Here is a 17787-nt window from a genome sequence, read left to right as displayed (position 1 = left end):
TTTTTTTTTTTTTTTTTTTTTTTTTTTTTTACATATAATGTATTATTTGTTTCAGAGGTACAGGTCTGTGATTCAACAGTCTTACACATTTCACAGCGCTCACCATAGCACATACCGTTGCCAATGTCTATCACCCAGCCACCCCATGCCTCCCACCCCCCACCACTCCAGCAACCCTCAGTTTGTTTCCTGAGATTAAGAATTCCTAATATCAGTGAGATCATATGATACATGTCTTTCTCTTGATTGACTTATTTCGCTCAGCATAATACCCTCCAGTTCTATCCACATTGTTGCAAATTAACAATTCAGGAAACGACAGATGTTGGTGGGGATGTGGAGAAGGGAACCCTCCTACACTGTTGATGGGAATGCAAGCTGGGGCAGCCACTCTGGAAAACAGTATGGAGGTTCCTCAAAAAGTTGAAAATAGAGCTACCATACGACCCAGCAATTGCACTACTGGGTATTTACCCCAAAGATACAAATGTAGAGAAACATACTCTTACACAGTATTTTAGAAAGAAACTTGTATTCACAACCATAAAGAATTACTGCCTTCCAAGAACAAATAAGAACAGGAGCTTTTATTTAACACTGTATCACTAACTCTTTCCCTTTCAGGTACAATCAAAAAAATGCTGCTAAAAAAAAAATTCTTCTTCATGAATAATTGTCTGGAAACCCATGTAGGCATCTTCTTGGGAAATGATAAAGTGCAGATTCGCTTGTCACTAAGGAGAAGCAGACTTTTCAGGCTTCATGAAAGAGTGACAAACACTCTTGACTTTCTTTCCCTTCCTTCTACAAAGACTGTTTATAGAAGTAAGCTAGGTGTTCTTTACTATGGACTTTCCTTCCAAATAAGTGCATACCACCTTCTAGGAATGGCAGGGAGCCTGATAAGTGATAAAATTTTGTAAATGATCACAGTGTTATACCTCCATCTATGAAAGTTACTTTGGAAAATAATACAGATTGAGGGCTTATATAATAAAACTGAGCTCCCAACAACATCTAACACATCCAAGGCAATACAGAATCCTAAGAACAGTTGAGAACATACAATTCTCAACCAAGTATAAACTACCACTGGGTTTTGTGACAAGTTATTTTTCTAAAAGAATGGCTTTTTCCCCATATTTGATTTCATTTATACTTTTTGTTTCAATCTGTTTCCTTTATTCTCTAATGAAATGGTTTTTTGTCGAAACTGAAAAATAAAATGTGAGCAGGTGTGTGTACTAATCCTTAATTCCCAAATCTTAGTTGTAGAAAAAATGGACAATGTTACGGGTGGCATGGAGACATCTCGCCAAACCTATGATGACAAGCTGACAGCAGTGGAAAGCGACCTGAAAAAATTAGGTAATCTGCAACAAGAATGAACAGTGCATTAAACTAAATCCTCTAATTCTATGTTAAATGACCTCAGCTATTTAGAATGATACTACTATAAATTCACATTCACCCAGAAGGTTGTTAAATTTTTGTGTTGTGTGTTGAGTCTTTCCTCATGATTTAATTTAACGACTTCTACATTTTAATGTTAAGGAGCAATTTTGGAGCTGAATTCTTCCCCAAAAAAACCACTCTGTGTCAATTAAAATCTGAAGACGAATCCTGATTAGAAAGGACCACAAATACACTTTAATAAAAGCTCTTTTATAAAATGTTCAGTAAATTCCTATTTGAAATATTCTAGACTGCATAGAAGAGTTATAGAAATCAATTTTAAAAAATTATTTCTATCCTTTGATTTTTGTTTTTGTTTTTTTGGGGAAGAATTAATGGTGAATTTAATAAACAGTAGGTTATTTCCTTCTTGACACCCTGCCCAGTGCTCTAGAATCTGGCAAAATCCCCCTCCTTCTTTGAGAAAAGTGCTTACAAAGTTAGCACCCCTCCCAATTTCCCAGGACCCAGTTTTAATAGGTATGTGGGTTTTACTAATGCAGAGCACTCTGCATATACCACAAATTTTATCTCTGAAATAACAGTGCATACCAGTTAACTCTCTTCGGGATCTTTGACCTCACCTGATCATTGCTCCATACCACCAACCTAAGTAATAAATATGTCTTATTCCAGGGGACCAAACTGGGAAGAAAGCCATGAGCACCAACTCAGAACTCTCTACCTTCAGATCAGACATACTGGATCTTCGTCAGCAGCTTCGTGAGATTACAGAGAAAACCAGCAAGAACAAAGATACTCTGGAGAAGTTACAGGCAAGTGGGGATGCACTGGTGGACAGGCAAAGTCAACTGAAAGAAACTTTGGAGAATAACTCTTTCCTCATCACCACCGTAAACAAGACCCTCCAGGCGTATAATGGCTATGTCACCAATCTGCAACAAGACACCAGCGTGCTGCAGGGCAACCTGCAGAGCCAAATGTACTCTCATAATGTGGTCATTATGAACCTCAACAACCTGAACCTGACCCAGGTGCAGCAGAGGAACCTCATCACTAATCTGCAGCGGTCTGTGGATGACACGAGCCAGGCTATCCAGCGAATCAAGAATGACTTCCAAAATCTGCAGCAGGTTTTCCTTCAAGCCAAGAAGGACACTGATTGGCTGAAGGAGAAAGTGCAGAGCTTACAGACGCTGGCTGCCAATAACTCTGCCTTGGCCAAAGCTAACAATGACACCCTGGAGGATATGAACAGCCAGCTCAATTCATTCACAGGTCAGATGGACAACATCACCACAGCCTCACAAGCCAATGAGCAGAACCTGAAAGACCTGCAGGATGTACACAAGGATGTGGAGAATAGAACGGCCATCAAGTTCAGCCAGTTGGAGGAACGCTTCCAGCTCTTTGAGACGGATATTGTGAACATCATTAGCAACATCAGTTACACTGCCCACTACCTGCGGATGCTGACCAGCAATCTGAATGAAGTCAGGACCACGTGCACAGATACACTGGCCAAACACACAGATGATCTGACCTCCTTGAATAACACACTGGCCAACATCCGTTTGGATTCTGTTTCTCTTAGGATGCAACAAGATATGATGAGGTCAAGGTTAGACACTGAAGTAGCCAACTTATCAGTGATTATGGAAGAAATGAAGCTGGTAGACTCCAAGCATGGTCAGCTTATCAAGAACTTTACAATACTGCAAGGTAAGTGAAAATTCTGAATTTATTTGTATTAGTTATTGACTACTCTATAACAAATTACCCTAAAAGTTGGCAACTTAAAACAGTAAACATTTGCTATCTCACAGTTTCTGTGGATTGGGAATTCAGGAGTGGCTTAGCTGGGTGATTCTGGCTCAGTATCTCTTGTAAGGTTGCGTCAAAATATTGGCCAGGGCTGCAGTCATCTTGAAACCTTAACTGGGGCTGAGGATCTGCTTCCAAGATGACTCATTCACATGGCTCTTGGCAGGAGGCCGCAGTTGGCAAGAGACCTTGATTCCTCACAATGTGAAATTGCTTGAGCGTTCTCACAGTATGGCAGCTGGCTGACTTCAGAGCCGGTGATCCAAGAGAAAGCACAAGAAAAAGCCACATGCCTTTTATGACCTAGCCTCAGAAGTCACATACCATCACTCCCACCATATTCTGCTCTTTAAAAATAAGTCATTAAGTCCAACCCACACTCAAGGGGAAGGTAGATTAAGCTCCATATCTTGAAAAGCGTTTTAACTATGAATTTGTAGACAGCACTCAAAGGCAGTCCATTAAATATTTGCTGAATTTGGACGTTCTCAGTGCCTAGCTCTTTCAACGTCATTATAAATTGGGCTCCTTTGAAAGCAAGATTAATTTGCTTAGGTCACAGGGATTCCTATTTCTAAGTGTCATGAGCAGATGGATGGTTGGCCGTCACAATATCCGTAAGGCCACAGGGGACAGAAAGAATGTGACTTGCATATAAAATCTGAGTTTTACTCTCATCCAGGGCATCCATGTAAATTGAAAATCCTTGGCTCAAATTAAGTCTCCTTCTGAAGATTTGTGGCAACCATATATTAATAGTATTTTTCAGTCATAAACTATTTTTACAGCTTTTAAGTTGAAAGTACTATGTGAAAGATGCTGTGCTAAGCACTCTGGGGTATGCAAAGAAGCCCAGATGGTCTTTGCCCTCAGGTAACTTAAAATCAAGAGAATTTTAGAGTATCAGGAGACTGCCTGTAAGCAAAATAATCCTGATTTTCAAAAAGAGGAAATAGATGTGTAGACACACTGTGTAGCATAGGGAATTTGTCTTCAAGCCTGAAATGAGATTGTTTTTAACAATATTTTGTGATATATTTGGATAATTTGTGAGCTTTCAGGAAAGCAGCAATTTATCAGAATGAGTTCCCTAAGAAGGCAGGTGAACCTAATCTTATTTCTGCACATTAACAGAGTTATTCGATTATTAAACTAAGTGAATGGAAAATAGAGTATCTGGGTTTTACCAAGGCATTTGTTACTGACGCTGTTAAGAACAAGACAGAGAAAATAGGTGCTGGATTACAGCACAGTTAGGTGGATTTATTGGTGATACTGGTTTTCTATGCTATGTAACAAATTACAAACTCAGCAGCTTAGAACAACACCCATTTCTTATCTCAGAGTATCTGTGGATCAGGTGTCTGGGCAAGGCTTGCAGCCTCTGCTCAGGGCCTAACCAGGGTACCATGCCAGTGAGGGGCTGAGGTTTCATCAGAGGTTGACTGGGGAAATTCCATTTCTATGCTCCCTCAGGTGCTTCACAGAATTCATGTCCTTGCAAATGTGAGATTGAGCTTGCTGGGGTCTTTTGGGGGGAAGGAGCGGTACTGGCCTAGAGGCCTCCTGTAGACCCTTGCCATGTGACCATCTGACAACACCGCAGCTTCTTCAAAGCTGGCAAGGGAGTCTCTCGTTCCAGTATGCTGAGACAGTATTAAGTAATGTAATCTCATCTAATGTAAGTCAAGGGGAGTGACATGCCATCACCTTTGCCATGTTCTGTTGGCTAGAAGCAAGTCACAGGTTGCACGCTCACAGGGAAGGGATGACACAAGGGCATGAGTCATTGGGGGTGACCCGAGGGTGTGTCTTCCACAGAATGTGTATAAAGAATGATAGTTCAGTGAGCCCCTGTGGGGCCGGCAGCAGGTCTGGATGGCAGATGGCAGAGCCCCATTCAACAGCTTTGTCAGTGACTAGCATGAGGATATGGATGACCTGATAATCCAGTACTTGTGTGACATGAAACTATATATACTAGACCATGGATGCTAGAACCATAATCCAAAATGACCTGGAGAGGCTAGAAGAGTAAAGAGATGCCAACAAAATGAAGGAGATAGGGAATACATGTAAAATCCTGGTTGTGGTTGGAAAAGACCAAACAGACAGAGGTTGATGCGAGAACATGTGTATGAGAAACATGGTGGTTTTAGTTGACTGTAAGCAAGTCACTGTGTCTGCCAGTGAATCTAATGTGATCTTTGATTATATCAATGAAAATACAATGTCCAAAATGAAGGAGGTGATATCTTACTCTGTTCGTTATGGCAAGACTACTCCTGGAGGATAGTGTGTACTTTGAGGGGCCCCTTTCAAGAGGGACATTCACAGACCAGCATGCTCAGAAAAATATGCCCAGGATTATGGAGTCCAGACGTGCTTGAGGAAGGATTGAAGGACCCAGGAACTTTAACCGGTAGGAGAGACTGCTTAGTGGAGAACAAGGCAGTTGTCTACAGCTATTTAAAGACTATCATGTGGAAGAAATTTTGCATGACATCTGAGGGTGAAACACGGGCTAGTGGGTATTCATGAATAGAAAACGAATTTTGGTTTTATGTGATGTTCCTTTTAAAAATTGGCGTTGCCTGTAAATATAATGGCTTTCCTGAGCAGTATGGGTGTCCCAACTCCAGAGGAGATGGGCAATTGCAAGTCAGGGACATTGTGGGTATGAGTCATACTCTGAATAAGGAGCAGGCTTTCAGATGATCAGAAAGTTCTTCAGTGATTGCTTTAGTTTTTTCCTATTCTTTCTCAACTTAAATTCAAAATGAGAGCAGATCTCAGTAGTTGTGCAACAACATAAAATAAGAGCTTTCTAAATTTCTCTTGGCACTGTAAAACCTTAGAGAATCATGTTGTGGTACTCTGGATATTTTCTAGCTATAAGTTTTATAGTTTTATTATTCCATTCAATTGCTAGCTTGCCTTCTACAAGTAAACTTCTAACATATTTAGTGTGTAGACAGTGTGGCTTGGCAGCTAAGGAAGTGTATGAAAAGCTTATAGCTGAAGATTCAGACCCTAGCTTTAAATTAGTTAATGTTTCCATTATTGTGATTATTTTTATCCACTAATATTGAGTGTGAATGCACAGAGTGCTTGATACAAACTCTGTAGGACAGGTACTTATTTATTTTCTTTCTTTATTTTTTTAGAGAGTGTGTGTGAGCCAGGGGTAGGGAGGGGGTTGGAGAGAGGCAGAGGGAGAGAGAGAATCTCAAGCAGGCTCCATGCCCAGCATGGAGCCCACCACGGGAGTCAATCTCACAACACTAAGATCATGACCTGAGCCAAAATCAAGAGTCGGACGCTTAACCAACTGAGCCACCCAGACACCCCAGGTAAGATGGTACTTATAAGATCATCACCAGTTTATAGATGAGGAAACTAGGGTTTGGAGAAGTGTTTAAGGAACTTGCTCAAATTCACAGAGATAGGGGCGCCTGGGTGGCTCAGTCGTTAAGCGTCTGCCTTCGGCTCAGGTCATGATCCCAGAGTCCTGGGATCGAGCCCCGCATCGGGCTCCCTGGTCAGCGGGAAGCCTGCTTCTCCCTCTCCCACTCCCCTGCTTGTGTTCCCACTCTTGCTATCTCTCTCTCTGCCAAATAAATAAAAATAAAGTCTTTAAATAAAAGAAAAAAAAATTCACAGAGATAGTAAGTAGCTAAACAGGATCTGAGCCCAGGCTGTCTGATGCCAAAGCCCATGCTGCTAATCCCATCTATATTCGCTGAAAGTACCTGGCCCTCTTCCCGGTCCTCAGGTGCCCCTGAAGTAGTCTGTGAGGGCAGGGAGCTGGGATTTCATTCTAAGTGCGACAGGGAGGTTTTAGGCATGGTGGTGACATGATCTGATTTATATTTTTAAAAGGTCATTCTGGGTGCAGGGAGGGGAGTGGGGTGGGAAAAGGATAGATTATGGGGGAGCAAGCAGGGTGACAGGGGTCTACTGCAGGGTTATGGGCCAGTTATGGGCGACTTGGAGGTGAGAGAAATGGGTCTCCTCAGTCAGGAGGGGTGTTGTAGGCAGACCCAAGGGCAGCCTTGTCCTTCCCTGGCCATCAGGGCCCTGACTGGCTTCGTCTGGCCATGCTCCACTGAGGGGAAGAATCTACGGGTACAAGGGGCTGTGAGTATTCAGAGCTCACATCAGCCTGTTCTTGACCCCATTTGGTGCGCAGGACCCTGGGGTTTCCTCCCCAACATGCTCTTAGCCCAGAGGAGCTGCCAAGGCACTGCATGTTGTAGGGGTGCTGGTGGAGATGTGTGGACAGAAATAGAGCACACGGTCAGGGGCCAGTGTGCGTGGCTGGACAAGGCTGATGGGTGGATCCGTAGTGGAGGGTGAGGGAAAGAGAGGAACAGGATGTCTCCTCGATTTTTAGCTTGAGCAAGTAGGTGGATGGACAGACAGGGGAGGTGCAGGAAGAGAGGCCTGTTTAGACATATTAAGGGAAACATGTCTATTAAGAGGAGGTTTCTGACTCGGTGTTTCTAAAACACCGGAGATCCTGGCTTCTGAATGATATTTTCCTTTTCTCGTTTGCCTTCCTGTAATACTTTTATCCTTGGTCTTTTCCTTACCTGCGCTTCTTGTGAGTTGACCTCGGAAGTGTCTCAAGCCAACCAAGCTGCCCCCTTTCTGTTCCATCTCTTCAACTTCCTCCAGAGCAGGAATGCCCAGAGGTGTTCCCAGGGAACAAGAGACTGGGGGCAGAGCTCCGTTTCCCAGTGCACTTCTCTGCTCTCTTTCCTTGATCCCTCCAGGCAGATCTCTTCCCTGACGATGAGGGAGAGATGGGATAAAGCAGGATGGAGCAGGATTGGATTCACTTTGAATTATGTTGGCCTTGTCCCTGCAAGGTTCAGAATGCTCTGATGCTTCCTGGGAAATCCTTTTGACTCACACTTTGTGAGCCCTCATGCCTACGGGACGGCTCAGTCACAGGAGACACGGGCCTCTTGCGAAGTAGAAGCTGAGGTTGACTGCTTGCACTAAGCTAAGGTGATAATGTGGAAATAGACGTTAAACCCATGTTGAATCCCAGCAACAGTTATCTCTGTATCCGTAAACCAAAAAAACCCAAAAAACAACCTTATTAAGAAAGCCCTTTTTTTGTTACAAATAATGTACATATTTGTAACAAAACGTATGACGTATGACTTCATACGTCCTAATGCACTCTTGGGTAGGAAGTTCACATCACACCCTGAGCTTTTCTCTGCAAGCTGCAGAGAATGTTAAGTTGCCCCCTCCTAGCCCAGGTGGGGGTTTCCTCTTCCTATGCTCTTCTGAGAGAGGCATCAGATTGAGGGGGTGAGAACAAGAGCTCGGGAATGGGACAGACCCAGACACAGACGCCAAGTTCCTCATCCTCATCTGTGTCTACCTTTTAGAGTGATGAGAACTTAATGGGCTAATGTAAATAAAGCCCTTGGTGCAGTGCCTAGCGGGTGGTTGGCTAATATGCCCACCCACGTGTAAGTTCAGCGCCTCCTCAAGATGTCCCCCCTGCTGCAGCCTCAGCCACTACATCGAGTGGAAAACAACAGGTGCGTGTGCCCAAGGAATGAAATCATAGGGAGGGGGTCAACATCGATTTGGGTCTCAAAGTCCTTACTGCCGGTGGCCTGGGGCCCAGCCCTGGAGAGGAATGAGACTCGGGGGCTGCCGACAGCTAGCTTCAACTCCCTTTTCAGTCCGGTGTCTGCAGAGTGCCAGGCGTGCTGCTGAGCACTCGGTTCACTTGTCTGCTTTCGTTACAGCTCTCTAGAGCGGGAATTACCAGCAGTCCCCATCTGCAGGGCTGGGAACCGTGGCACAGAGAGCCTAAGGAACTTATCCCAGGTCAAGGAGCTAGTAAATGTCAGTGCTAACCTTGGATCTTTCTAGTTCCCAAACTCACGCTTCCACATGACACCCTGCTGCCGTGTGACATGATGACACAGAACAGATGGCATGTTTGGGAGGTTGAAATGTGGGAGAGTTTATTTTCAGGAGAGCAATTGGTAGAGGTTTCAGTAAGAGATTGACATTTGAGCTGGATCTTGACAGACACATAGGAAGGTGGAAAGCGTCAGGCAGGAGGCCTCAGTTTCTCTCAGTGCCCACCCCACCCACTCTTGCCACGCTTCCTCAAACAAGACCGCCTGTTGAGGACCCATCAGAGCGGCCACTGGAAGGCACAGAAGCAGACTGTGGCCAGTTGGTGAGAAATGGTGGTTTAAATATACCCTGTGGACAAGGGTATATTTGTGGAGAAGGAGCCTCCGTGGCATTCCAGAAGGCTGTCTTAAACATGAGGTTAAGAATTAAATTATTTCTCAGAATGATTGCCAAATAATATCTTTTAAATTTCCTCAGTGAAACAAGTGCTTTGAAAGTACCTCAGTGAAACAGAATGGACTCTTTCATAACGTAGGTATTTTGGCAAATGTTTGATTAATTTAGTAGATTTTTAAATGAGAAGCAAAAAGGTCTCTGATTATATTACTAGTTTTCTCTGTCTTCCATCCTTACCACTAGAGGTTCTAAAAGCAAGTCTCCAAAATTTTGGATGGCAGTAAGAATTCAAGTGGTTTCTCTACTTTCCGTCTTGTTGGCAAACAAATTGGAAACTTTATCTCAGGGGTAGGACACAGGGCTGGGCCCTCCCCAAGGCCCGCAGTCTGGTGTCCAAAGCAGAAACAGCACAGTGATGTAAAATCATCTGTCCTCTTTAAACTGCTTATTTGGAGGATTCAGGTGTTTAAGTTTCCCCACTCTGGAGGGTGGGGAACACGGGGAGGAGGCTTTGCTGGCAGTGAAACCCGGGCTGCTCCCAGGCCTGGTCTACGTCACAGTCAGATGTTTCGGGAGCTTGTGATGGCTTTACCAGTGCCGTGGTGGGTATCCTGGCGTTTCAGAATCTGGAGCGAGGGGGCCACTCGCTTGGCCTTGAAAGCAACTCTCAAATTTGCTTCTGAGCGGGCGTCCCACGTGCCTCCACGTGGTAGCATCAGCATATTCTCAGCTCGGAGGACAAGTTGTTACTACACACGCTTATAAATACTCTCGTGTTATTTATCTCAGTCTTTTGGTTTTAAGGCACTAGGGGTGGCGACCCACAGAGTACATTTCTATTTAGCCCAACATTGGAAGGCCAGCTTCCTGGTCTAGCACTGTGACGGTTTTCCCAAGGCTGGGACAGCTGTGGATGAAGAAATCAGTAACACTGTGCTTGCTGGGAGTTTATCCACAGTCATGAGTATTCAAACTTATTAAGAGTCAGATAACTTATTTGTGGTCAATGTAATGCTTTGTGTAAAAAAAATCAGTTTTTATGCTCATCCAGCTGGGAAATGCATCACAAGTAAGATTTTCAACCTTTATCAAAGGCAAAAAGTCTATCTTCTTTTGACGTCTTTTCCTTTCCTCCCCAAGATCTGGAAGTTAGCATCTGCTGATATTTTGCACTGTCTGTGGAATCCATGTTTGGTGCCATTCTTAAAATAAGCCACAACTTTTGTGTGGAGTGAGTGGGGACATTTGAGAAGCAGTTCAGAGGGAAATAGCTGAACACCATCAACTACCCAGCCCCAGAAAGAAATAAGATTAATGAAAAGCTGTCATCCTAGGTGAGGGAGGTCTTGGATTCATATCAGGAGAGGAAGAGAGTGTGTCTTTGGAGTTCTGTCAGAAACCAGAGGAAGGTGTTCTGGGAGGAACAGAACTCCCTGTCACATCGGTCTGTCACATCAGGAAGACAAACCCCTGAACACTCTCTATTCCATGGGTGCAGGTAAACTCCTTTCCCATCACCTGCAAGTATAGTACCAAACCCAGTTGTGAGCAAATGAGAAACACTGATTGTTGGCAAAACCCATAAAGAGAATACGGACAAAGAATCTCTAAAGCACTTGAATTTCCCAACAGACCTTCTTAATTTTGTGGATTTCATAAGGCTAACCGTAGAACATAAAACAGAAATAGGTGAGGAAAAAAGCCACTTTTATTTTTGCTATTACTGTATTTGTTGTGGTTGTTTGGGCCTGTTGTCAGTATTGTTCCACTAGAACCTTCCATAATGATACCTCCCTTATGGACGAATGCATATGCTACCTTCCCACTGTTAACCTCCAGGACACTGTTTCTCAACTACGCAAATGAACTAAGATACTTCTTTACAGAAGATAGATTTGGCAGTGAAAATCTACCTTCCCTATCTTTACTAATACACTTAATGAGCCTCCTCGGTTTAAAAAAGAAAAAAAACCAATCCTCAGATTGCAGATGCAGAGACCACTGGGTCGATTCTTTTTTTTTTTTATTCTTATGTTAATCCCCATACATTACATCATTAGTTTTAGATGAAGTGTTCCATGATTCATTGTTTGTGCATAACACCCAGTGCTCCATGCAGAATGTGCCCTCCTCAATACCCACCACCAGGCTAACCCATCCTCCCACCCCCCTCCCCTCTAGAACCCTGTTTGTTTTTCAGAGTCCGTCGTCTCTCATGGTTCGTCTACCCCACTGGGTCGATTCTTAAATGGGAGTAGAGTTGAGAAAGACCAGTCTCCCCAGGATCATATTCCATAGCCAGGGTCATCCTGATAACGTAGATTGAGTGGAGCTGTACTTCTTAGAATGAGGTGAGGGATAAGAATCAGGCCACTGTTCCCCAGAAATCTCTCCCTTCTGGTCTCTCCTGGGGCCTAAAATGTTGGCATCAGTGCTCTAGGTCTTTGGATCTGCAACACACATTGATTTGATAAACACTGTCTGAATAATGACTATGTAACCAGACACTGCTAGCTGCGAGTTGGGAAAGTGCCCTCAAAGAACAAACAAGTACTAAAAGATGAGAGAAAGAGGAAAAACTTCCACCTGGGAGAATTACATGGTAGGTGGACCGGAATTTTCCAGATGGATATGGGCAGAGGAAAGTCTAAGAGAAGAGATGCAGAAGTGCAGAGGATGGAATAAACACATGTTAGGCCAGGTCATGAGAGTCTTGATTTAATGCCAGATGACCAAGTAGTGGGGGCTGAATATTCTAGAGCAGGTAGAGATCAGAGTTATGGGTAAGGAAGACAAATGTAGGAAAGATGCAGAGGGGGTGAATGGAGAGGAATCAAAGGTAGGAAGAGCAGTTAAGAAGTTAACCCCTACACTGGGTCATGATGAGTGACGGAAGGAAGAGATGGTTGTGATGATGTGGTGAAGGGCATATCAATAAAGCGAGGATAAGGTCAGTTTGGGACACGCCAGGTTGCAGATGCTGGCAGGACAACCCAGAAAAAGTGGACTATCGGACTATGAGATGGACATAGGGACCAGGAGAGCTGATGACAGAGAAGAGCCAACAGGAGCTGGGGGGCAGAAGTCAGTGAGTTGGGTTCAGAGAGAAAATTCTTCATTGCAAAGTCTTCTCAAGTCTCTCACTTATGGAGCAGATAACCCTAGAAAGGGACATGTTGAAACTAGTCCTAACCATTAGCATAAACTCTCTTATAGCTCAGTAGAAGGTCTGCCTTAGATAAATCCAAGGGCGATATCATGGGTAGCCTTACATAAGGAAAGCTGAGTCCGGAGCTGAGGTCCTCGCTAAGAGAGAACAGAGATGGGTGGGCTCACTGGGGCCATGGATAGTGTGAATGTACAGAGGACACCCATCAAGGCCTAGAAAGGAGAGTGGGGCAGAGAGATCCCCCTACTGAGGCAGGAAGACCTACTTCACTGTTCTGTCCTGACCAGCTGGTGTGGAAGGAGTGGGGCAAGGGGATCAAAAAAAACCACAGGGTGGGAGGCCCACCTACCCTTCATCTCCCTAGCATTTCTGCCCACCCAGCCTGAAAGGCTTTCCACTTCTATGGAAAGAATGAGTATGGATCTCTTACACTTACTCCTGTAGAAGAGTGAGATTTCAGAAACTCAGAAATTCTGGAGAGTAGAGTATTTGAGAACAGTGTCCTCCTAGGTACAGTCATTTCAACGTAAGAAGACCAGAATTCCTGTCCGAGCTCCACCACTACTAGACTGTGACTATCCACATTTCATCCTCCTGGGTGTCTCTGTCTTGAGGAGCTAGTGTTGAGTAAGAAGCTTGGCCTCTCTGGCTCTACATGTCCTCAAATGTGCTCTGGGAATAAAATGTCATAGATGAAGGTCAGGTGATATAACGTATGTGAAAGTACCTTGAAAACTCATTCACTCTACAAATCCTGGTTGTGGTATGTTTGCGTGCAGTTCCCTTTTGCCCCTGAGAACTTACAGAAAAAAACAACCCCAGGTTATGTGAGCTTCTGTAGGATGATAAGGGATGAAAAGATATTTGCCTTCTTCCTTTGGCAATAAAATGGTGTCCTTTTTTTCTCGAGAGCCTGCCCAGTTCGATGGTCACCTGTTCTTTTTCTCTAGCCCACCTTCCCTGTTTGCATTATTAGACTAACAAACTGGGGAAGAGGACACTCTTCTCAGCCCAGCCCGTCGAGCCCTTTCCCACCAAGACCCTCTGAGCTGGTCTACAGGTGAGGGAGGCCCAGCCCCAAGGACAGCTGCATCCCCACAGCACAGCCGGTGGAGGAGACAGGAGGGCCGGGGGTGATGTGACAGAGAAGAGACTGGCCTTGGTGTGGTGAGGGAATGAGCAGGAAGGTGCCTCTCAACATTTGATGGCCTTTTTCATTCAACTTTTTATCCCCCAGCACCTTGCACAGTGCTCGGCATATAACAGGTTGTTAATAAATATTTGTTAAACTAATGAAAAGAAAAGGAAACCAGTAGGAGGGAATTCGCCATCCCAGCCTGCACGGCTTTTCTGCTGGTGACAGAACAGTCCCAGACGACTAAGGGAGCCCAAGTTAATGGTGTGAGTCACTGTGTGAAGATGTCCCTCCCCTGAAAACATCCGTCAAGATACCAGAGGGCTGCATGCCATTAAGATATATTCTAAATGCTTGGAGCGGAAAGGGTGAGCTTAGTAAAGAAACCTTTGTTTTAAAAAAAAAATACCCTCGGGCGCCTGGGTGGCTCAGTCGGTTAAGCGACTGCCTTCGGCTCAGGTCATGATCCTGGAGTCCCGGGATCGAGTCCCACATCGCGCTCCCTGCTCAGCGGGGGGTCTGCTTCTCCCTCTGACCCTCTTCCTTCTCTTGCTCTCTGTCTCTCATTAAAAAAGAAAAAAAAAAAAAAATACCCTCAGCAATAGTATGGTGAAACAAGCAGCACTCCTTAATGTATATATTTTGGACGTCTAGATTTTTTTAGTTGGAGAGTTTATAAGAAGATAAATTCTTCACTACCACTCACTATGGATTTCATGTTCATGCCATTTATATTTTTTTATATTTTAGGTCCTCCTGGCCCCAGGGGTCCAAAAGGTGACAGAGGACAACAGGGACCGCCTGGTCCCACTGGCAACAAAGGACAGAAAGGAGAGAAGGGGGAGCCTGGTCCACCTGGCCCCGCCGGTGAGAGGGGCCCAATTGGGCCCATTGGCCCCCCTGGAGAGCGTGGCAGCAAAGGCTCCAAAGGCTTGCAGGGCCCCAAGGGCTCCCGTGGATCCCCCGGGAAGCCCGGCCCTCAGGGCCCCAGTGGAGACCCAGGCCCCCCCGGCCCACCAGGCAAGGACGGACTCCCTGGCCCTCAGGGCCCTCCTGGCTTCCAGGGACTGCAGGGCACCGTGGGAGAGCCAGGGGTGCCTGGACCACGGGGGCTGCCAGGCTTGCCTGGGGTGCCAGGCATGCCAGGCCCAAAGGGCCCCCCCGGCCCCCCAGGCCCATCAGGGGCAGCGATGCCCCTAGCCCTGCAGAACGAGCCAACCTCCGCACCCGAAGCCAATGGTAAGTCTGAGCCTTCCCTCACACCCGGGGTCAGGGGCGCCGTGTGCGCTTGTGGCCGGCCTGCAGGATGCAGCCCCATGTGCCCCCACATCCCGCTTTACTTGGCTTTGAAGGCACCGTGTGGGCAGGCACATGGCCCCTGATGCTCTCACAGGCCTCTGAGCCAGGCGGCATCCCTCAGGCACATGTGTTTCTCTCTCAGCACCATCCCTCACACGCATTTATGTAGCAGAGTCAGGCTCTCGGGGACAAATGCATCCCCAGACATTTCCTTCATGCAGGTCTGAGGCCGGCTGCCCCCAGCCAATCTTGTTCTCATTTTATGCCCTTTACCTTGGGGATAGATGCCCTTAGTAACCGTGTAGATGGAACTTTCTGTTACTAAAGCCCAGATTGCACAGTTTTGAGAGGGTGTTCTGGTGCTTCTGGCTTTTTTATAATTATGAAATTCGATTCCTAAATTTTGATAATTTGGCAAAACCCTCAAGGTCTGGTTAGCAACCAAGCCTGTTTTTTCTCTCCTTTGAATCACACCCAGTTCCACTCGATTTCCTTAAACACAACTCTCGTCATCTTCATTTTTCCACAAGCCCAGTTTGGGTTCTGGGTTCTCCCATCTATTTATTGATAGGTTCCATATGACTCCAGACTGATGTGGCACATCTGTGTCTGCTCAGCCTTTTGTTGTTGTTCCTGTTATTTCTGTCATTGTAAAGACTAATCCAGATGCAGAGGAACTAAGACCCAGCGTCAATAATTTTCCAGGCTCTGTAGTTTTAACTACTGTATGCTCTGCAGCTTGTCGCGCCCCCCTCCCCCAACTAGTCTTTGCTTCCAGCGTGGCTGTCTCAGCCACTTGTGGGCTCACACACGGACGCAGGAACTGCTCCTGGCCTTGGAGAGAAGCAAGGCCAAAGCCATGGCCTCGTAAACATAACTGAAGAAAGGCGTAGTGCTTTGTGTGTGTGTTAGTTTTCTTAATTAATATTTTAAACGTTTGCATTCCTAGGCTGCCCACCTCATTGGAAGAACTTCATGGATAAATGCTACTATTTTTCTGTTGAGAAAGAAATTTTTGAGGATGCGAAACTCTTCTGTGAAGACAAGTCTTCACATCTCGTTTTCATAAACACAAGAGAGGAACAGGTATGTTTGCGGCATGCTTGGAGAAAAACTATAATTTAGGGATCGTTTACATCTGGAAATTGCATGCTTAACTGGGGATTCAAAGATATCAAAAATCCATAAGTCACATAAACACAGAAGGCCGCATTATGGAGATTTGGGCCTTATCCAGTGACAAGAAGCATTCATGGCACGGGAATTATGTCCTCTTGCTTCCAGCTGGAAGATACTGCTTTATTAAGCCTGGAGATGGGTGGCTCCTCCCGGTGGCTGTCGAAAGAGCTGTAATGTGGAAGAGAAGTCTGCTGGCTGGCACCAAACACGTGTGGAGAGAGAAGCCAAGGGGCATGAGCACTGTAGGGGTGGGTGCCAGGGATGGGTGGCCTCAGCAGTGGAAAAGACCACGGGGCAGAGCTCACACATGATCACACTGGTGACCACTCCCTAGGCCCCTCCTATGGGCCAGGCACTGTATGAGGCACTTCTTTCTCCTTTACCCCTCACAGCAACCCCAGAACCCATGGGTATTATTATCCCCCGTTTACAGATAAGAAAACTGAGGCCCCACAAGGTTTCATGGCTTTATTCATAGGATGACAAGTAGATGCAGAGCTGAGACTGAAACGGAGGTCCCTCTAGCAATAATGCTAGTGCTCTTTGGTGCCACACGGTTCCAGAAACCTCCTTCCTTTTCCCTAAGTATCTTCAGCAGATGCAGCCCTGGAAACAGAGGTTTCCTGCAGTAACTGACTGGGGATGGCCAGGTGCAGGTGCTCGGGCTTTAGAATCGGTAGACTTGGGTCCAGTCTCAGCTCAGCCACTTAACTACCGTAGTTGCTGAAGGCTTACAGACAGGTTGCTTGTGGCACGTTGGACATGGGAGCTGGCCAGAGGAAGAGCTCGATGATGCCCAGGCTGTCAGTATTACCAGAACACTGGGGCGACGGGTGACAGAAAGGGATGGAGCCTGGTGGAATTCATTAAGTTGTCTGGGTGGCCTAGAAGAGGAAGAGCATCCCTTAAATATCACTTACAAACTTATAGAAGGAAAACGTGTCAAAGCCCCAAAACACTGCAAAACAAAACAGGTGCAGTAAAAAAAAGAGCAGAAGCATGTACATACTCTAACACACATTCTCTTTTAAATGTCTTTTCTTTCCCCCCATATGTTTCAGGGGAAGGGGGAATTCCTCTAGATATCTGTCTCCCCCCCCCCCCCAAGTAATACCACACTGTCACGGATTTATCTTTCAGCAATGGATAAAGAAGCAAATGGTAGGGAGAGATAGCCACTGGATCGGCCTCACAGATGCAGAGCATGAAAATGAATGGAAGTGGCTGGACGGGACGTCTCCAGAGTATAAGTGAGTGTTCAGAACCTTCCAGGCTGTTCTGTTTTTCACCCCTTGCCTGACCCCTTGCAATCTCTTCTTTAACCACCCTGTGTCCTAGATACCCCTCACATTGAGGTTTCTGCTACTAGTTGTGTATTTCCATGTGTGGTTGAGAATCAATATGCTATAAACTAGGGTTGGTTTTTTTTTCTTTTCATGGTGTGAATTTTTTTCATTTCTATGGAAAAAAA

At 45.5% G+C, this 17787-nt stretch overlaps 1 protein-coding gene across 1 annotated transcript in view; it reads left to right on the top strand.

Annotated features, from left to right (window-relative positions):
• COLEC12 (collectin subfamily member 12) overlaps positions 1 to 17787 on the top strand; it is a 188057-nt gene that overhangs the window by 154327 nt on the left and 15943 nt on the right. Inside the window, exons 4-8 of the mRNA XM_044920915.1 lie at positions 1270 to 1368; positions 2092 to 3138; positions 14589 to 15077; positions 16087 to 16223; positions 17457 to 17566. Of these exons, the coding sequence (XP_044776850.1) occupies positions 1270 to 1368; positions 2092 to 3138; positions 14589 to 15077; positions 16087 to 16223; positions 17457 to 17566 (1882 nt within the window). The remainder of the gene's footprint in view (positions 1 to 1269; positions 1369 to 2091; positions 3139 to 14588; positions 15078 to 16086; positions 16224 to 17456; positions 17567 to 17787) is intronic.

Source organism: Neomonachus schauinslandi, chromosome 14 (genome assembly GCF_002201575.2).
Source record: "Neomonachus schauinslandi chromosome 14, ASM220157v2, whole genome shotgun sequence".
NCBI classification, from domain to species: Eukaryota; Metazoa; Chordata; class Mammalia; order Carnivora; family Phocidae; genus Neomonachus; species Neomonachus schauinslandi.
The sequence above is the reverse complement of the archived record's forward strand: the minus strand, read 5'-3'. Positions and strand labels throughout refer to the sequence as shown.